The following is a 23,078-nucleotide window of genomic DNA, read 5'->3' on the forward strand; positions in this document are numbered from 1 at the left end:
AGATGAACATAGTTGACAAACCTTTGATGATACTCATCAAGAAAAAAAGAGAAAGGACTCAAATAAACAAAATCAGAAATGAAAGAAAAGAAATAACAATGAACCCTAAAGTAATACAAAGGATTGTAAAAAAAAGTATTATGAATAACTACATGCCATCAAACTAAACAATGTGGACAAGATAGATAAATTCCTAGAAACATATAATACGCCAAAACTAAACCAGGGAGAATCAGAGAATCTGAATAGACAGATTACACCTAATGAAATTGAAGCAATAATCAAAAACTCTCAACAAACAAAAGCCCTCAACCAGATGGCTTCACAAGTGAATTTTACCAAACATTTCGAGAAGAACTAATACCTCTCCTTCTCAATTTTTTTCACAAAATTCAAGAAGAAGGAAGCCTCTTACACTCATTTTATGAGACTGGCATTATCCTAATTCCAAAATCACAGAAAGATATAACAAAGAAAGAAAATTATAGGCAAATATGCCTGATGATGATAGACACTAAAATTGTCAACAAAATATTAGCAAACCTAATATAGCAATGCATCAAAAAGATCATGCACCATGATGAAGTGGGATTTATTCCAGGAATGCAAGGTTGGTACGTTTGTAAATTAATAAATGTGATACATCACATAAACAAAATGGAGAATAAAAACCACATGATCATCGCAATAGATGCAGAAAAAGCATTTGATAAAATCCAGTACCACTATATGATAAGAACTCTCTGAAAAATGAAATTAGAAGGAAGATACATAAACATAATAAAGGGAAATATATGGCAAACCTAGTTCCAGCATTATGCACAATTGGCAAAAATAACAATTGTTCCCCTTTAGATTGGGAACAAGACAGGGATGCCTGCTTTCACCTCCCTTATTCAATATAGTACTGGAAGTCCTAGCCACAGGAATCAGACAATAGGAAGAAATAAAAGGCATGTAATTGGAAAGGAAGAAGTAAAACCATCATTATTTGCACATGAAATGACACTGTACATAGAGAACCTCAAAGAATCCACCAAGAAAGTATGAGAATTGAAAAAAGAATTCAGCAAACTAGCAGGATGCCAAAATTCATATCCAGAAATTAATTGTATTTTATATGCATATTTCAAAATAACAGAAAAGGAAATTAAGCAATCACATATGCAATTACTACAGAAAGAATAAAATATCTAGGAATAAATCTAACCAAGGAAGTAAAAGACCTGTACTTGGAAAATTCTAAGACTGAAGAAAGAAACTGAAGAAGATACAAATAAACAGAAGCATACTTTGTTCATGGATGGGAAGAATTAGCATCATTAAACTCTCCATGCTGCCAAGTGTACATGGAAAATTGTCAAAGATAGACCACATGGTAGGACACAAAGCAAGCCTCAACACATTCAAGAAAATTGGAATAAATCAAGCATTTTCTCTGACCACAAGGGACTGAAACTAGAAACCAACCCCAAAGGAAAAAACCCGAAACACTCAAAATCATGGAGACTGAATAGCACGCTATTAAACAATGAATGGGTCAAGAACAAAATTGGGGAAGAAATCAAAAACTTTCTGGAAAAAAAATGAAAAATAACTCACAACAACCCAAACTTATGGGACACAAAAAAGGCAGTCATAAGAGGGAGGTTCATACCAATACAGGCCTACCTTAAAAAGATAGAAACATTTCAAACAAACAACCTAACCCTACACCTACAAGAACTTGAGGAACAACAACAAAGACAGCCCAGACCAAGTACAAGGAAGGAAATAACCAAGATGAGAGCAGAGTAAAATGACATAGAGGCTAAAAGCACAATACTAAGGATCTTGAATCCAGGAGCTGGTTCTGTGAAAAGATAAACAAAATCGACAAGCCTTTAGGCACGCTCATCAAGTAAAAAAGAGGATCCAAATAAGCACAGAAATGAAAGAGGAGAGATTACAACTGATACCACAGAAATACAAAGGATTGTAAGAAATTACTACGAAGAACTGTATGCCAAGACATTTGAAAACCTAGATGAAATGGACACATTGCTAGAAAAATGTAATCTTGCAAAACTGAATGAAGAAGAAGCAGAAAACCTGAACAGACCAATAACAGCAGATGAAATTGAAGCAGTCATCAAAAAACTCCCAACAAACAAAAGCCCTGGAACAGATGGTTTCACAAGAGAATTCTACAAAGCCTTTCAGAAAGAGCTAACCCCTATCCTACACAGCCTATTTGAGAAAACCCAAACTGATGGAAGACTCCCAAACTCTTTTTATGAAGCCAGCATCATCCTAATCCCAAAACCAGGTAAAGACAAAACAAAGAAAGTAAACTTCAGGCCAATATCGCTGATGAACATAGACGCTAAAATTCTCGACAAAGTATTGGCAAACCAATATGGGAGTGGGGAGGGGATAATGGGGAGAGGGGTCTATAGGAGATACTATAAAGGACACAAGGACAAAATCAAGGGGGAGGGTAGAGCTGGGGGAGGGAGTTGGGACAGGCTAGGGTGGTGTGGAGGGAAGGGGAGAAAATGCAGACAATTGTAACTGAATGAAAATAAATAAATTAATTTTAAAAATAAAATAAAATAAATATTGGCAAACCACATCCAGCAATACATTAAAAAGAACATACACCATGACCAAGAGTGATTCATCCCAGGGATGCAAGGATGGTACAATATTTGCAAATCAATAAATATAATACATCAGATAAACAACAGCAAAGACAAAAAACACATGATAATATCAATAGATGCAGGAAAAGCATTTGATAAGATACAGCACTAATTTCTGATAAAAACACTCAGCAAAGTGGGAATATAGGGAGTATGCCTCAACATCATAAAGGACATATATGAGAGACCTACAGCCATCATCATACTCAATGGACAAAAACTTAGACCTTTCCCACTAAGATCAGGAACAAGACAAGGATGCCCTCTCTCACCACTCCTATTCGACATAGTATTGGAAGTCCTAGCCACAGCAATCAGACAAGAAAAAGCAATAAAAGGCATCCAAATTGGAAAAGAGGAAATGAAACTGTCACTGTTTGCAGATGACTCAATGGTGTGCATGCAAAATCCTATAGACTCCACCAAAAAGCTACTTGACCTAATAAATGAATTTGGCAAAACAGCTGGATACAAAGTCAATCCTCAGAAATCAAAAGTATTCCTATATATCAACAATGAAACAGCAGAAACAGAAATCAGGAAAAAAAAAATCCCATTTGATATAGCAACAAGAAAAATAAACTACCTAGGAATAAACCTAACCAAGGAGGTAAAAGACTTGTACTCAGAAAACTACACAACATTGAAGAAAGAAATTAAGGAAGACACAAACAAATGGAAGCATGTACCATGCTCATGGATTGGAAGAATTAACATCATCAAAATGGCCATACTACCCAAAGCAATTTATAGATTCAATGCAATCCCTATTAGAGTACCCATGAGATATTTCACAGATATAGAACAAACATTTCAGAAATTTATATGCAACCATAAATGACCCCGATTAGCTGCAGCAATTTTGAGAAAGAAGAACAAAGCAGGAGGGATTACAATACCAGATATCAAACTGTATTACAAGTCCACTGTAATCAAAACTGCCTGGTACTGGCATAAAAACAGGCAGATAGATCAATGGAACAGAACAGAGAGCCCAGAAATAAACTCAAGTCTTTATGGACAATTAATATTTTACAAAGGAGGCAGGAGCATAAAATGGAGCAAAACAGCCTCTTCAACAGATGGTGTTGGGAGATCTGGAAAGCTACGTGCAAAAAAATGAAACTCGATCACCAACTTACACCATACACAAAAATAAACTCAAGATGGATAAAAGACTTAAATATAAGTCATAACACCATAAAAGTCCTAGAGGAAAACATTGGCAGGAAAATCTCAGACATTCCAGGTAGCAACATCCTCACAGACATGTCCCCTAAAGAAAGGGACATAAAGGAAAGAATAAACAAATGGGACCTCATCAAAATAAAAATCTTCTGCATGGCCAAATAAAACAGCATTAAAATACAAAAAAACCAACAGTATGGGAAAACATATTTGCCAATGAAACTTCACACAAGGGCCTGATCTCCAAAATATATAAAGAACTCACATGACTCCACTCCAGGAAGACAAACAAAGCAATTAAAAAATGGGCAAAGGACTTGAACAGACACTTCTCCAAGGAAGACATACAGAGGGCCCAGAGACATAGGGAAAGATGCTCAGCATCACTAGCCATCAGAGAGATGCAAATTAAAACCACAATGAGGTACCATCTCACACCAGTCAGAGTGGCCAACATAAACAAATCCACAAACAAATGTTGGAGAGGATGCGGAGAAAAGGGAACCCTAGTGCACTGTTGGTGGGAATGCAGACTGGTGAGGCCACTGTGGAAAACAATATGGAATTTCCTCAGAAAACTAAAAATGGAACTGCCCTTTGACCCAGCAATTCTGCTGCTGGGATTATACCCAAAGAACCCCGAAACACCAATTCAAAAGAACCTGTGCCCCCCAATGTTCATAGCAGCACAATTTACAATAGCCAAGTACTGGAAGCAACCTAAGTGCCCATCAGCAAATGAGTGGATCAAAAAACTATGGTACATTTACACAATGGAATTCTACTCAGCAGAGAGAAAGAAGGAGCTCCTACCCTTTGCAACCACATGGATGGAACTGGAGAGCATTATGCTAAGTGAAATAAGCCAGGCGGTGAGGGACAAATACCATATGATCTCACCTTTAACTGGAACAGAATCAACAGAAGAAAAAAAGCAAACAAAATATAACCAGAGACATTGAAGTTAAGAACAATCTAACAATAGCCGCTGTGGGGGGTAGTGGGGAGGGGACAGTGAGGAGAGGGGATTACAGGAACTACTATAAAGGACACATGGACCAAATCAAGGCGGATGGTGGAGGTGGGAGAGGGCGATGGGTTCAGCTGGGGTGAGGTGGAGGTATGGGGAGAAAAGGCATACAACTGTAATTGAATAACAATAAATGTTTTAAAAAATAAAAATAAAAAAATTTCCATGCTGCCAAAAGCAAACTATAGCATCATATTTTGGGGGGGAAGGTTTTTTATTCAAATGCAGTTGTCTCCACTTTCCCTCCTGCATGTTCTTCTGCGCCACCTTCCCCACCTCCCACCCTCAATCTTACCCACATTTGGCTTCGTCCATGGATCCTTCATACATCTTCCTTGATTACCCTTCCTCCTCTTTCCCTTGTTAACCTTCTCCCTCCTCCCATCTTGTTACTGCTACTTTGTTGTTTATTTCAATGCCTGTAGTTATATTTTGCTTGCTTGTTTGTTTTGTTGATTAAGTTCCACTTACAGGTGAGACCATACGGTATTTTTCTTTCACTGCCTGGCTTGCAGCAATCTATAGATTCAATGCAATTCCTTTCAAGATTTTAATGATTTATTTTAAAGAACTAGAACAAATATTTATATGTAAGCAGAAAAGGCCATGCACAGCAACAGCAATTCTGAGAAAGACGGACAAAGTTGGAGGAATCATGGTACCTAATATTGAAGTATACCATAAGTCCATAGTAATCAAAACAGCATGGTGGTGACATAAAAACGTAGATCAGTGGAACAAAATGGAGAGCCCAGAAGTAAAACCATACATTTTTATTTTATTATTTTCTATAAAAACAACTGTAAACCTACTTTTGTGTTTTCTTATATTTACTTTTTTTATTGCTGTTCAATTATATTTCTCCACATTTTACACCATTACTCTCCCCTGCCCTACCCACCCCCACATCCCACATTCAACTCACACCCCATTTTCTCTGTCTACGGGTGCTTTATACATATTCCTGGATGACCCTTCCTCTTCTTTCCCCCGTTATCCTATTCCCTTCTCCCCTGTGGTTCCTGTCATTTTATAGTCAATTAATATTCAACACAGAATGTAAGCACATAATATGGGCTAAATATAGTTTATTCAATAAATGGTGTTGGGAAAATTGGACAGAGACATGCAGAAAAATTAAATTAGACCGACTTTTTCACCACACACAAGAATAAATTCAAAATGGATCAGAGGCTTAAATGTTAGACCCTAAACTATAAAAATACTAGAAGAAAACATATGCAGCAAAATCTCAGACATTGCTCACAGCAAATTTTATCTGAATATCTCCCCAGACAAGGGAAACAAAAGAGAAAATAAACAAATGGGACTACATCAGGCTAAAAAGTTTTTGTATGGCAAAGGAAATCATCAACAAAATAAAAAGGCAATGAACATAATGGGAGAACATATTCGCTGATACTTCTGATAAGGGATTAATAACCAAAACTTATAAAGAATCTACAAAACTGAGCATCAAAAAAAACCAAAAACAAACCTCAATTAGAAAATGATTCCAGGATCTGAATAGATACTTCTACAAAAATGACATACAGATGGCCAAAAGACATATGAAAAGATACTCGACATCACTTAATCACCAGAAAAATGTCAATTAAAAACACAATGAGATACCATCTCACACCTGTCAGAATGATTATCATCAATAAATCAACAAACAAGTGCTGGTGAGGATGTGGAGAAAGAGGAACACTTTTGTACTTTTGGTAGGAATGCAGATTGGTGCAGCCACAGTGGAAAGCAGTATGGAGATACCTCAAAAAAATTAAAAAAGGAACTGCCCTTTGACCCAGAGATCCCACTTCTGGGACTATCTCCTAAGGAACCCAAAACATTAATTAGAAAGAATATAAGTACCCCTATGTTCATTGAAGCATTATTTACAATATCCAAGCTATAGAAGCAGACTAAATGTCCATCAGTAGATGACTGGATAAAACAACTATGGGATACTTATACAATGGAATACTATCAGCTGTAGAAAAGAAGAAAGTTTTATCCTTTGTGACAGTATGGATGGACCTGGAGAAAATTATGCTAAGTGTAATAAGACAGTCAGAGAAAGCCAAATGCTATATGATTTCACCCATATGTGAAATGTAGTGAGCAAACTGAACTAACAAGAAAATGGGAACAGACTCTTAGATGGAAAGCAGGATGACAACTAGTAGGAGGAGGGATGTTAGGGGATGTAGTTATTGACCAAAAAAGAAAAAGGACTCATGGGTATGGACACCAGTGTGGTGATTGCTGGGGGTAGGAGAGGTGTAAGACTAATTGGTAATGAAGAAAATACAGTAAAGGTTAGATTTTAAAAAAGAAAAGTTTCTAAAACAGTTCTGCTCTTGAACATTGTTTATGTCCCTTAATTCACCACTAAACAGTGAATTCACTGTTTACTTTTTAGAAGAATTTGAATTCACCAAAGGCACTAGAATCCCATTTACATCACAGACACGTCCCCTAAAGCAAGGGACATAAAGGAAAGAATAAACAGATGGGACCTCATAAAAATAAAAAGCTTCTGCAGGGCTAAAGAAAATAGCTTTAAAATACAAAGAGAACCAACAGTATGGGAAAACATATTTGCTAATGATACCTCAGACAAGGGCCTGATCTCCAAAATATATAAAAACTCACAGGACTCTACTCCGGGAAGACAAACAACCCAATTAAAAAATGGACAAAGGACTTGAACAGACACTTCTCCAAGGAAGACATACAGAGGGCCCAGAGACATATAAGAATATCCTCAGCATCACTAGCCATCAGAGAGATGCAAATTAAAACCACAATGAGGTACCATCTCACACCAGTCAGAGTGGCCAACATAAACAAATCCACAAACAAATGTTGGAGAGGATGCGGAGAAAAGGGAACCCTAGTGCACTGTTGGTAGGAATGCAAACTGGTGCAGCCACTGTGGAAAACAGTATGGAATTTCCTCAGAAAACTAAAAATGGAACTGCCCTTTGACCCAGCAATTCCACTGCTGGGATTATACCCCAAGAACCCTGAAACCCCAATCCAAAAGAACCTATGCACCCCAATGTTCATAGCAGCACAACTTACAATAGCCAAGTACTGGAAGCAACCTAAGTGCCCATCAGCAAATGAGTGGATCAAAAAATTATGGTACATTTACACAGTGGAATTCTACACAGCAGATAGAAAGAAGGAGCTTATACCCTTTGCAACAGCATGGATGGAACTGGAGAGCATTATGCTAAGTGAAATAAGCGAGGCAGTGAGGGACAAATACCATATGATCTCACCTTTAACTGGAACATAATCAACAAAAGAAAAAAGTAAACAAAATATAACCAGAGACATTGAAATTAAGAACATTGTAACAATAGCCACAGGGGAGTGGGAAGGGGACAGTGGGGAGAGGGGTCTATAGGAGATACTATAAAGGACACAAGGACAAAATCAAGGGGGAGGGTAGAGGTGGGGGAGGGAGGTGGGACTGGCTGGGGTGGGGTGGAGGGAAGGGGAGAAAATGCAGACAATTGTAACTGAATAAAAATAAATTAATTAATTAAAAAGGAAAAAAGAAGAAAAAAAAGTAAATACAATGTAACTGTAATGTAAAAAGGTATATTTTTCCAAAGAGAAGTAAACTTTTCAACCTTATTATATAATATCACATTATTTAAAAGTCCAAGAAATCTTTAGATTGTTCTTAACTACAATGATCAGAGGGGAGTGGGGAGGGGACAGTAGGGAGAGGGGATTACAGGAAGTACTATAAAAGACACATGGACAAAATCAAGGGGGAGACAGGAGGCAGGGTAGAGAGGTGGGTTCAGCTGGGGTGGGGTGGAGGGATGGGGAGAAAAGGCAGACAACTGTAATTTAATAACAAGTAAAAATTTAAAAAAGGAAAATGGGAAGAATCTAGATAACCATGGAAATTTTGAAAAAATAAATTTTGGAAGATAACAACAAAAAAATCCAAGAAATCTTAAAAGTTTTGTTGTAATGTGTATTTGGAGAATTATGAATTTCCAGGTATGGTGGGAACTTGGAGTGAGGACATGTTGGAATTGGAAAAAGCCATGGAAATTACCTAGTATAGAAACTAATAACCTTTCAAAATTATGGACTTCTTTAAGAATCTGGAGAGAACTATTATAGACTTTCCCCCACATATGAACATAAAGTTTTGCATATATTTTCATGTAGTTAATGGACCCTAAAGGACTTGAGCATCTCAGGTTGAGAATCCAAATATTTCATCAAAAACGCTTGACCTACAGTGACATCAGAAACAAATAGACCATTCAATTTAAAAGGTAGAACGACAAGAGAAAAAACTTGCTCTTCAGGAGGTCAGGCTTAAGGGAACTAGGAAGCTGGGAACTGCTTATTATGATTGAGCCTTTGCCTGTTTTTGGATGTAATGTCAGTGAATCAGCCCCATTTTAAAATTCCAAGAATTGAAAACAGAAGCATATCTCCCCATGATCTCGTCCAGAAAAAGAAGTTAATGCACCCTCTGTGATGCCCAGTGTGGACAATGACCCTTATTCAATCATTGCTATTCTCAGGTACCATGGATACACTGTCTTGCATCCACAGAGCCAGCTGCTGGGTTAGAGGGTAGAGAATGAGTTCTCAGGAAACTATTTTTAGTAGTGAATCATAAGGGATCCCATACATTGAGGGTGAAGATGAAGCCAGAAAACCCAGAGGGTAATGATATCTGTTACCATTAAGGATCGTGATAGCAGTCCTTATTCATTTATTCTTTCTTTCAGTTAGTGCTTTTATTATTCAACTATTCTGGATCAAGACTTTGCTAGGGCTATGTATGTATATTTAGTAGCAAGCAAAACACACATAGGTATTACTCTCATGGTATTTAAACCTGTTAAGGAAGAGAGATGACTGATAAATTTTTAAGTCAAATATATAGCCACCAAATATGTTAAGAGTCATGAAAGATGTGATCAGAACTCAGTGATAGTGGATAATATACCGGTGCAGAGGAAGAATTCTTATCCTTGAGACAGAACACAGGAAAGGCTTTTCTATGTTGGTGGCACTAAATTGAAACCTGAAAGATGAGAAGAAATTTTCCGTAAGATGCAAGATGAGGAACAGGGAGAGGGTTTGCAAAGGCCCTAAGGCAAATGAGTCTTGATGTAAGTGAAGAGTGAATAAAGGCCAGTAAGGTTTAAGGGTGGATTGGGACACTAGTGAAATTTTAGAGTGAGGCCTTGTCAGCAATGTGAAAGAGTAGAGATTTTAATCAAAGTAAATTTTATTTAAAAATTATTAAAGACTCTAAACACTTGGGTAAATAGTCTGAAAGCTGAGGTAGAAAAGTGGAGGCAGAAGCATGATCTGATTTAATAATAATACTCAATAGAGCAAGTTTAATTTGGGGAAAAAATGGTGGTAATGTAGGTGGGAGCTGAGCCAACTTGCTCATACACCCAACTGGGTCACTTAGCTGATCTTCTGAAGAACAAAGTGGACAACAGAATCTTAGCTGATATAAAGTTTGGAAGCAAAATTGTGCTAAGGATTAGCACTGGGAGTAGACTACAAGAAATCACACTGGAGAGAACACACAAACAATCCACCAACAAGTAAAGCCCAAGCACAACAAGAGAGCCCACACCAATGGAAGAAACAGCATCCAAACAAGGTCAAAGAGAATGCACCACTGAGTCCCACAGAACTCCTACCACAGAAATCCACCCCAGAAAATCTGGCAAAGCAGAGTGCCCTGAGATGCAGAAACAAACAAACAAACAAACAAACAAAAAGAGTCACCTAAAATGGGGAGGTAAAGAAAGAACACCCAATCGAAAGGAATGGAAGAATCCACACTAAAAGAGCTAAATGAAGTGGAGGCAAACAAACTATCACACATAGAATTCTTTTTTTAAATGGTTATAAGGAGGCTCAAGGAACTCAATGACAACTGCAAGGAACTGAGTGGGAACTACAGCAGCAAGAAAAAGGAAATAGAAACTATAAACAAAAATCAGGAAGAAACAATATCTGAAACAAAATATACATGAGAAGGAATCGTAATCAAACCAGATGAAGCAGAGGACTGAATTAGTGAGCTGGGAGACAATGTAGAAAGCAATACCCAGGTAGAGCAGGAGCATGAAGAAAAGGCTCAAAATGTATGAGGATAGTTTAAAGGAATTTAGGGACAACAAAAAACAACAAATTTCAAATCAGGAATAATGTGAGGAGAAGAAAAGGAGCAAGGGATAGAAAACCCATTTGAAAAAATAATGAGAAAATATTCTGATCTAGAAAGGGGAAAAGCCATGCAAGTTCAGAAAGCATAGACAATCCCAAACAAGATGAATTCCAAGAGGCCTATTCCAACATATGTCATAATACAAATGCCACACTTTACAGACAAAGAAAGGATCTTGAAAGCAGTAAAGGAAGAAAAAAGAAAAAAGAGAGCAGTATACAAAGTACATCCAATTAAGCTAGCAGCTGATTTCTTAATGGAAACACTAAAAGCCAGAAGGGAATGGCAAAAAATATTCCAAGTACTGAAAAGCACAGGCCTTGAACCAAGACTACTCTACTCAGCGAGGTTCTCAATTAAAATGGAAGGCGAAACAAGGAGTTAACCACACAGAAGAAGGCTGAAAAGTACACCTCCACCAAAACAACGTTGCAAGAGATGATAAAGGGACTACTTTTAGAAGATGAGGAAAAGAGAGGGGGAAACACAAGAAAAAGGGGGAAATGGAAATGAATAAGTACCTATCAGTAATAACCTTAATTGTAATTAGATAAAATGCTCCAATAAAAAGACATAGGGCTGCTGAATGAATAAGAAAACATGACTGACACATATCCTGCCTACAAGAGACCCACCTCAGGAAAAAAAGACCTACACAGACTGAAAGTGAAGGGTGGGGAAAAAATATTTCAAGCGAATAGACAAGACAAAAAAGCCAGTATAGCAATACTTATACAAGACAAAATAGACTTCAAAACAAAAGCCATAAAAAGAGACACCTAAGGACACTTCATAATACTAAAGGGAAGAAGCCATTAAGAAGACATAAACATTGTAAATAAATATGCACCAAACATAGGAACAACCAAATATATAAGGAAAGTCTTGGAGGACTTCAAGAAAGATATAGATAAAAACACATTTATACTAGGGGATTTTAACACCCAACTGTCAAAAAGGGATGGATCTTCCAAACAAAATGTCAAGTATATGTGGCACTGAATGACACACTAGGTCAAGTGGAATTAACTGATATATATATATAGAACCGTTCATCCCCAAAAAGCAAAATACACATTCTTTTCAAATGCAAATGGAACATTTTCAGAGATACATCACATGATAGGACACAAAACAAGCCTCAACAAATTCAAGAGAATTGAAATCATATCAAGAATTTTCTTGGACCACAAGAACCTGAAACTAGAAACCAACCTCAAGGAAAAAACTCAAAAACATTCCAATTCATACAGACTGAATAGCATACCATTAAACAAGGAGTAGGTTAATAATGAGATCAAGGAAGAAATCAAAAAGTTTCTGGAAACAAATAAAAGTGAACACACAACAGTACAAAACTTATGGGACACAGTGAAAGCAGTCCTGTTAGGGAAGTTCACAGTGGTATAGGCCTACCTAAAAAAGATAGAAACAATTCAAATAAACAACCTAATTCTACATCTACAATTGGAGGAACAAAGAATGCCCAGAGCAAGTAAACAGAATGATATAACATAGATAAGAGCAGATTAAATGACATACAGGCCAAAAGATCAATTCAAAGCACCAATAAATCCAGGACCTGGTTCTTTGAAAAGATAAACAAAATCAAAAAGCCTTTAACCAGACTCATCAAGAAAAAAAAATGAAAGAAAGAACCCTAATAAATAAAATCAGAAATGAAAGAGGCGATTTTACAACTCATACCATAGAAATTCACTGAAATACTCAACAAAGAGGAAACTACAGGCCAATATCATTGATGAACATAGACGCTAAAATCATCAACAAAATATTGGCACACTGCATCAAGCAATATATTAAAATGATCATACTCATAATCAAATAGGATTCATCCGAGGGGTTCAAGGAAAGTATGATATTTGTAAATCAACAAACATAATACATCACATAATATATCACATAAACAAAAAGAAAGACAAAAAGTCATATGATCATATCAATAGATGCAGAAAAAGAATTTTTGATAATATACAGCACCAATTTATGATAAAAAATAAAAGACTCTCCAAAGTGGGAGTTCAGGGGGCATATATCTACATAACAAAGACTATATACGAGAAACCTACAGCAACCTTGTATTGAATGAGCAAATGTAAAATCTTTCCCACTAAGATCAGGAACAATACAAGGGTATTCTCTTTCACCACTACTATTCAACATAATATTGAAAGTCCTAGCCACAGCAATCAGACAAGAAAAAGAAATAAAAGGCATCCAAATTGGAAAGGAGAAAGTAAAACTGTCATTGTTTGCAGATGACACAATAATGTACATAGAAAACCCTATAGATTCTACCAAAACAAAACACAATCGACCTCATAAGTTAATTTGGACAAACAGTGGAATACAAAATCAATATTCAGAAATTGAAGGCATTTTGTACACCAACAATAAAATATCAGAAACAGATACTAGGAAAAAAATCCCATTTGCTATAGCAACAAGAAAAATAATGTACCTCGGAATAAACCTAACCAAGGAACTAAAAGACCTTTACTCAGACAACTACACAGCACTAAAGAAAGAAATTAAGGGAGATACAAATAAATGGAAGCCTGTACCATATTTATGGATTGGAAGAATTACACCATCATAATGTCCACACTACCCAAAGCAATTTATAGATTCAATGAAAACCCTATTAAAATACCAATGACATTGTAGATATAGAACAAACATATCAAAAATTTATGTGGTGGGGTGATAATGGGGACAACTATACTTGAATAATATTTTAAAATAAAATTTAAAAATTAGAAAAGAAAAAATTTATATGGAACCATAAATGAACTCAAATAGCCTCAGCAATTTTTAGAAAGAAGAACAAAGTAGGAGGGATCACAATATCTGATATCTGACACGGAATTTGGCCCGTAGGATCCAGTGTTGTGGTTGCAATATACAAATACACATGGACTACAGAAATCCTGTGGAGAGAAAGGGATGGTGCAGCCACTCTCTCAAGAGTAGACCTGACCCTTGCCTTGACAGGCTTTTATTGTTTTTCTAGGCCCCTCACATCAAAGATGGTCCTCATTTATTATGCATAGGTTTGTTTTGGGTGGTTATCTTTTGCAGACAAAGGAGAGGATATCGCTGAATACATCAAAGAAGGATATTTGCAATGTAAAAGGAGAAATGGTCAAAACTGGCTATGTTCCATACCTGGAAGGTCTAGCTCATATTTTGGGAAGATAAAGATACTCAGTAAACATTTGCTGCCTCAGGGTGAGGGAGTTTTAGCAAGAGCAAGTCTCATAGCAGTCAAGATACAATGCAGGCCTGATGTCCCACGGGAGAACCTATCCATGGACGTAGGTCCTGCCCGCCAACCTCGCTCCCCACTGGCTTTTCTGAGTGGGGGCTGAGTCATATTTCACACGCATGGAACAGTTCCCCACAGATATAAAAACTATTTCACAAGGCCACTGTAATCAAAACAGTCTGGTACTGGCATAAGAACAGACATATAGACCAATGGAGTTGGATAGAGACCCCAGAAATAAACCCATGTCCATATGGTCAATCAATATTCAACAAATGGGAAGGAGCAGAAAACGTAGTAAAACTAACCTCTTCAACAAATGGCATTGCGAGATCTAGACAGATACATGCAAATAAAACTCAAACACTGACACCATACACAAAAATAAACTCAAGAGAGATAAATGACTTAAGTACAAGTTATGACACCAGAAATGTCCTAGAGAAGAACATAGGAAAATTTTAGATATCCCTTGCAACTTTTTTTTCACCATTAAGTCTCCTAGAGCAAGGGACATAACAGAAAGTATAAACAAACTGGACTAAATCAAATTCAAAGGCTTCTACATGGCTCAAGAAAACACCGACAGAATGGAAAGAGAACAAACCATATTGGAAATACGTTTGCCAATGATACCTCAGACAAGGGCCTGATCTCCAAAATATATAAAAACTCACAGGACTCTACTCCAGGAAGACAAACAACCCAATTAAAAAATGGGCAAAGGACTTGAACAGACACTTCTCCAAGGAAGACATACAGAGGGAGAGACACCTATGAAAGGATGCTCAGCATCACTAGCCATTACAGAGATGCAAATTAAAATCACAATGAGATACGACTTCACACTAGTTAGAATGGCTATCATAAACAATCAAGAAACAAGTGCTGTTGAGGTTGTGGAGAAAAGGGAACCTTAGTGCACTGTTGGTGGGAATGCAGACTGGTGCAGCCACTGTGGAAAACAGGATGGAATTTCTTCAGAAAACTAAAAAAGGAACTGCCTTTTGACCTGGCAACTCCACTGCTAGGATTATACACTAAGAATCCTGAAACATCAATTCAAAAGAATCTATGCACCACAATGTTCATAGCAGCACGATTTACAACAAGCAAGTGCTGAAAGTAGTCTAAGTGCCCATCAGTAAATTAGTGTATCAAAATACTTTGGTACATTTACACCACAGAATAGTATGCAGCAGAAAGAAGGAAAGAGCTCCTACCCTTCACAACAGCATGGATGGAACTGGAGAGCATTATTGTAAAGGAAATAAGCCAGGTGGTGAAAGACAAATACCATATGCTCTCACCTATAAGTGGAACCTAATCAAGAAAACAAAGAACTGAGCAGAATAAAACCGGAGAAATGTAAATAAAGAAGAAATTGACATTAACCAGAAGGAAGTGGGAAAGGGTATATCAGGGGTAAAAGCATAAGGGTCAAGTCAGGGAACATGTGTAAAGGACACATGCGCAAAGGCAAAGGGTGGTGGAGGACTGGATGTGGGAGATGGGTGGTGGGTAGGGCAGGGGAGAGTAATAGGGGGAAAATAGGGGCAACTGTAATTGAACAACAGTAAAAATATTTTTAAATGATTAAAGAGTCTTCATACTGTGTTCATGGATTGGAAGTATTAAGATAGTTGAAATGTACATACTACTCAAAACAATCTATAGACTCAACACAATTCCTATCAAAATACCAATGGGTATTTCACAGATCTAGAAGAAATATTCCAAAAATTTATATGAAAACAAAAATGATCCCAAATAGCCTCAGCAAACTTGAGAAAGAAGAGCAAAGTTTGAGGGACCACAATACGTGATATCGAAATGCTACAAATCCATTGTAATCAAAACAATCTGGCAACGACACAAGAACCAGCATATAGATCAATAGAAGAGAATAGAGAACCCAGAAATAAATCCATGCCTTTATGGTCAGTTAATATTTGACAAAGGAGGCAGTAGCATACTATGGAGTAAAGATAGTTTCTTCAATAAAGTGTTGAAAAATTTGGCTGATACATGCAAGTAAATGAAATTAGACCACCAAATTACACCATATGCAAGAATTAACTCAAAATGGATAAAGCACTTAAATGTAAGTCACAAAATCATAAAAATTGTACAAAAAAACATAGGCAGTAACATTTCAGACATCTTGCAATGCATTATTTTTACTGATACATATCCTAGTGAAAGGGGAAAAAATGGGACTACATCAAACTAAAAAGGTTTTGCACAGCAAAAGGAACCATCAACAAAATGAAAATGGAACTCACTGTATGGGAGAACATATATTCCAATGGTACATCTGATAAGGGGTGATTTCCAAAACATATAAAGAACTTATACAACTCAACACTGGAAAGACAAACAATCCAATTAAAAAGTCAGCAAAAGGACCTGAACAGACGCTTCTTCAAAGGGGTTTTACAAATGGCCAATACACACATGAAAAAAATGTTCATCACTAATTAGAGAGATACAAATTAAAACCACAATGAGATATCACCTCACACCTGCCAGATTGATTATCATCAATAAATTAACAAACAAGTGTTGGTGAGAATGTGGAGAAAAGGGAACCCTAGGGCACTGTTGTGGAGGAATGGACACTGATGCAGACACTGTGGAAAACAGTATGGAGTTTCCTCAAAAAATGAAAATATGGAACTGCCTTTTGACCCAATGATTCCACTTCTGAGAATATATCCTAAGAATTCTGAAACACTAATTTGAAAGAACATATGAATTTCTATCTTTATTGCAGCATTATTTACCATAGACAAGATCTGGAGACAGCTCAAGTACCCATCAGTATATGAATGGATTTAAGAAAGCTGTGGTATATTTACACAATGGAATACTTTTTTACATGGTCATAAAAAAGAAGGAAATCTTACCTTTTGCAACAGCATTGACAGATCTGGAGAGTATTATTCTAAGTGAAATAAGCCAGAGAAACAAAAATACCATATGTTCTCATATGTGGAATATAATGAACAAAATAAACTGATGAACAAAATAGATCAGAAGCATGTATACGTGCAACACACTGAGAGCTGAATGGATGAAAGAAGGTGAAGGGGTTAGCCAAAACACATATATGAATGACACAAAAACACAGACCACAGTATGGTAATGACCAGAAGGAAGAGGGGACAGGGGATGAGTAGAAGTGAGAAAAGAGGAAGGAAGAAATGGGGACATCTGTAATAGTGTCAAAAATAAATATAAATAAAAAAAAAATTTTAGCAGGAATGAAAGATGCATTTTTGTATAGACCAATGGAACAGAACAGAGAGCCCAGAAATAAACCCAACTCTTTACAGTCAATTAATATTTGACAAAAGAGGCAGGAGCATAAAATAGAGCAAAAATATCCTCTTCAACAAATGGTGTTGGGAGATCTGGACAGCTACATGCAAAAACACGATACTCGATCACCAACTTACACCATACACAAAAATAAATTCCACGTGGATAAAAGACTTAAATATAAGTCGTAACACCATAAAAGTCCTAGAGGAAAACATTGGCAAGAAAATCTCAGACATTCCACGCAGCAACATCCTCACAGACACGTCCCCTAAAGCAAGGGACATAAAGGAAAGAATAAACAAATGGGACCTCATCAAAATAAAAAGCTCCTGCATGGCTAAAGAAAACAGCATTAAAATTAAAAGAGAACCAACTGTATGGGAAAACATATTTGCCTATGATACCTCAGACAAGGGCCTGATCTCCAAAATATATAAAGAACTCACATGACTCCACTCCAGGAAGACAAACAAAGCAATTAAAAAATGGGCCAAGGACTTGAACAGACACTTCTCCAAGGAAGACATACAGAGGGCCCAGAGACATATGAAAAGATGCTCAGCATCACTAGCCATCAGAGAGATGCAAATTAAAACCACAATGAGGTACCATCTCACACCAGTCAGAATGGCCAACATAAACAAATCAACAAACAAATGCTGGAGAGTATGTAGAGAAAAGGGAACCCTAGTACATTGTTGGTGGGAATGCAGACTGGTGAGGCCACTGTGGAAAACAGTATGGAATTTCCTCAGAAAACTAAAAATGGAACTGCCCTTTCACCCAGCAATTCCACTGCTGGGATTATACCCTAAGAACCCTGAAACCCCAATCCAAAAGAACCTATGCACCCCAATGTTCATAGCAGCACAATTTACAATAGCCAAGTACTGAAAGCAACCTAAGTGCCCATCAGCAAATGAGTGGATCAAAAAAACTATGGTACATTTACACAATGGAATTCTACTCAGCAGAGAGAAAGAAGGAGCTCCTACCCTTCATAACAGCATGGATGGAACTGGAGAGCATTATGCTAAGTGAAATAAGCCAGAGGGTGAGGGACAAATACCATATGATCTCACCTTTAACTGGAACATAATCAACAAAAGAAAAAAGGTAACAAAATATAACCAGAGACATTGAAGTTAAGAACAGTCTAACAATAGCCATTGGGGGGGGGGGAGTGGGGAGGGGACAGTGAGGAGAGGGGATTACAGGAACTACTATAAAGGACACATGGACCAAATCAAGGGGGAGGGCGGAGGTGGGGGAGGGATGTGGGTTTGGCTGGGGTGGCGTGGAGGAATGGGGACAAAATGCAGACAACTGTAATTGAATAACAATAAAAATTTAAGGAAAAAGAAGTACAGCTAAAGGTGAGATCATATGGTATTTGTCCCTCACAGCCTGGCTTATTTCACTTAGCATAACGCTCTCCAGTTCCATCCATGCCATTGCAAAGGGTATAAGCTCCTTCTTTCTCTCTGCTGTGTAGAATTCCATTGTGTAAATGTACCATAGTTTTTTGATCCACTCATTTGCTGATGGGCACTTAGGTTGCTTCCAGTACTTAGCTATTGTAAATTGTGCTGCTATGAACATTGGGGTGTAACAAAAGAAAAAAGCAAACAAAATATAACCAGAGACATTGAAATTAAGAACATTGTAACAATAGCCACAGGGGAGTGGAGAAGGGATAGTGGGGAGAGGGGTCTATAGGAGCTACTATAAAGGACACAAGGACAAAATCAACGGGGAGGGTAGAGGTGGGGGAGGGAGGTGGGACTGGCTGAGGTGGGGTGGAGAGAAGGGGTGAAAATGCAGACAATTCTAACTGAATAAAAATAAATTAATTAATTTTTAAAAAGAAGTACAAGTTGCCAGTTATAAAAAACAGTCACAGGGATATAAAGTACTGCATTCAGAATACAGTCAGTAATATTGTAAAAACTATGCATAGTGTCAGAGGGGTACTAGACTTACCAGGGTGACCATTTCATGAGTTATATAACTGTCTAATCACTATGTTGTACATCTGAAACTAATATAATACTATACATGAACTGTAATTTTAAAAACTTTTAAAAATAATTTTAAGGCAGTAACCCAGTACCTTGAAATGACACATATTTAAATGAACTCTAGAGGACTACAACTTTACCTCATTTTCTACTAAAATAAAAATAATGTATCCCCATTATAAAAAAAAGGAAAAAGAAAGATAGGTGCATTTTATTTATTTTTTTTTTTTGTGACCACTTGGGCTGCTTGTGGAAAATGGCTAGACTGGAGGTGAGGTATAAGATAGGGCAGAGGGGCTATGTAGAAGACTGTTATATTGATCTAATTGTATAGATGATGGTACAGCATGGATGGAGGGGAGGGAAGAGCTTGTGGTGATACTGTGAATTAAAAAACAATGGAAGCTGATGACAACTTGAACCTGAGGGTGAGGCGACAAGAGGAATGATAACTAGGTATTATTCTTCTGAATATTAGTGATAGACACTGTCTTTCTTAGTCATTTTGGGCTTGCTATAGCATAATACTACCAACTGGGTGACTTATAAACAGCAGAAACTTAACGGCTCCCAGTCTGGAGACTGGAAGTCCAAAATCACAGTGCTACCATAATTAGAGTGAGCACCATCATTCAAGTTGCAAACTTCTCATATTCTCACATGGAAGAAGAAACCAGGGCACTGATCTCATACATGAGGGCTCTGCCCTCAAGATCTAATCACACCCTAAAGGTTCTACCTCTTAACACTCTTACATTGAACTTAAGGATTCCAACATACAAATGAAAGAAAAAAATTAAATAATTTAAAACTTGATTCCTAAGTATCCCAGATTTATACTGCATCACTTCAAGAATTTTTTTTAATCTTTGAAACATGCATGCAATGGAATCAATCTTGGCTATGGTGTTTATAATATTCAAATATTTGAATGTCACAGAAGCCAATTATAACATTCATTTGATCAAAATAAATGCTATTTATCTATAGATATTGAAATAATTTGCCATGTTGGAGTTGGAAATTGTAAAAAAGGGTCAGAATGCATGAACTGTAATTAAACAGAAATTTAGGCCTATGCTGAAACCAACCTGGGAGACTCTCATGTGTTCTGGAGGTCAGAATTTCTTTATGCCCAGCGTGCCTAATACATTTTTTATCAGGCACTTTTCTCAAGAGATATTCCTCATTCTTATTTTTTTCTATGACTTCCAAAATGCTGTGGGCCCACAAAAGTCTTTCAGGAGCTCTCCTTGCCCAGCTCCACTCCTGACTATCATAGCTAATCAAGGAACTACCTTTGTTTTGCTCCATAGGTACTGTCCCTGTGTGTATCTGAAGAGAGGTGATTCCTTGTAGAGTGTCATGGGAACCTACGATACAAACTTAAAATACCATAAAATACACTGGACACTAATTAAGACATTGCTGTTCAGCCACATTGGAAAAGAAAAAGAGGGTCAGAAAAGGATTCATCCCTTATTTATGTGTTAGTGTGTAACTCTTGTTTTCTATCCTACATTATTCTAGGGAGAAAATTCATTACATTCGGACTGAGGGTAATCATGGGCTTGAAAAGTTGTCCTGTGATGCAGATCTAGTTATTTTGCTGAGGTAAGAGGTTAAGCCTGAAGCAATTCTGCAAAAAGCATCTGAAAAAGTTGCCCTAGGCAGTTCTTTCACGACAGCCATGACAGAAACACTCACCATTTGTTCTACAGGTTTCTAGTGGCTATGACTGGAGTAGGGCTCCCACCTGCTATCTATTACCTTCGTTACATTTACAGTTCAGGTAACAAGAGCTAAATATATGAGATTTGTCCAGAAAGTATCTAGCCATGTACAATGAAAAATAGAGACATTTATTAAAGAAGTTTCAAGATACAATAAACATTGTACATAGGATAATGACACCTCAGTCCCCTTCAAAGTAGGCACCTTGGAATCTCACACAGTTCTCCCAGCATCTCTTCCACTGTTCAAAACTCTCTGCAAAATCCTTTGTTGGAATCACCATCAGCTGCCCTGTCATACTTTCCTGAATCTCATTAACGGTCTGAAATCTCTTTCCTTTCAAAGGTGATTTTAGTTTTGTGAAAAGCCATAACTCTTTGTTGATGGCAGCCTGTACACATTGAACATTCTCAGGTGTTCTTCTTATTGCATACCTTCCAGAATGTGGATCACTTTCAACAGATTCTTGACCAGCTTTGAAGTGTTTGTGCCACACTTTTTTGGTGCTTCACTCATTGCATCATCCCTAAAATCCTCCTGAATTATATGAATAGTTTTCAAAGATGAACAATCTTAATGCAATATTTGATATAGATTTGTTGCTCTTCTAAGTCATTTTGAATATGACATCCACACAATACACATGCTCTCTCAATAGTGTCCACTGCCCCCACTGACTAGTACAGTGAAGTCATCATTGTTCATGCCTGCACATTCCGTTCCACTTTCTTTGGCCACCAGATTACATCGACACTGTGCAAATGGTTCTTATTAAATTATCAATGGCTGGACTCTTTATGGAGAGGCCTCATAGTACCTGATGGAGACATTGTTGTAAGATTAATTAGCATTTTAAGTAACACTGAGAAATAAATAACACAGAATTTGCATGTAGAGATGTGCCTATCATTTTCGTTAAAGATTTTTTAAAATTTATTTTTAGAGAGGGGAAGGGAAGGAGAAAGAGAGGGAGAGAAACATCAATGTGTGGTTGCCTCTCACATGCCCCTTACTGGGGACCTAGTCTGTAACTCAGGCATGTGCCCTGACTGAGAATCAAACCAGCAACCCTTTGGTTCACATGCCTGTGCTCAATTCACTGAGCTACACCAGCAAGGGTGGAATGTGTCTATCTTTTTAATACTACATCTGAATGTATTTTTTTTTCCTTTGTGAGAAGTGTAACTGCTGTTAATTACCCCAACTCTTGATCATTCTTATGGAGAGAACTATTTTTAATATTTTTTAAATTTTGCAGTCTGTTTGAAGAAGAGATTATGTCCTATATTCCTCTGCAAGCTGCCTTCCACCCTGGGTATAGCTTCTCTCCCCGCTGTTCACCCTGTTCCTCACCTCAGAACTCCCCAGGTAACTTGAGAATCTGGCAGTACATCTCCTGTAAGTGGTCATCTGTGTTTTTACCAGATGAAGGTGGAAAAGGGACAATTGCATGCTTGTCCTTCCTCCCTGCCACCTGTTTTTGTAATTCCCTAAGACTTGTATGCATTTTACATTTTTAAATGGTTTGAACATTTTTATAAAATTAATATTG

The 23,078-nt window shown here is 37.2% G+C and overlaps 1 protein-coding gene across 1 annotated transcript in view; it reads left to right on the forward strand.

The window, feature by feature from the left end:
* The window catches only part of HECW1 (HECT, C2 and WW domain containing E3 ubiquitin protein ligase 1), an 803,434-nt gene that overhangs the window by 643,608 nt on the left and 136,748 nt on the right, over window positions 1-23,078 (forward strand). Inside the window, exons 18-19 of the mRNA XM_045193075.2 lie at window positions 21,323-21,406; window positions 22,785-22,894. Of these exons, the coding sequence (XP_045049010.1) occupies window positions 21,323-21,406; window positions 22,785-22,894 (194 nt within the window). The remainder of the gene's footprint in view (window positions 1-21,322; window positions 21,407-22,784; window positions 22,895-23,078) is intronic.

Source organism: Desmodus rotundus, chromosome 6, assembly GCF_022682495.2.
Source record: "Desmodus rotundus isolate HL8 chromosome 6, HLdesRot8A.1, whole genome shotgun sequence".
Lineage (NCBI taxonomy): Eukaryota > Metazoa > Chordata > Mammalia > Chiroptera > Phyllostomidae > Desmodus > Desmodus rotundus.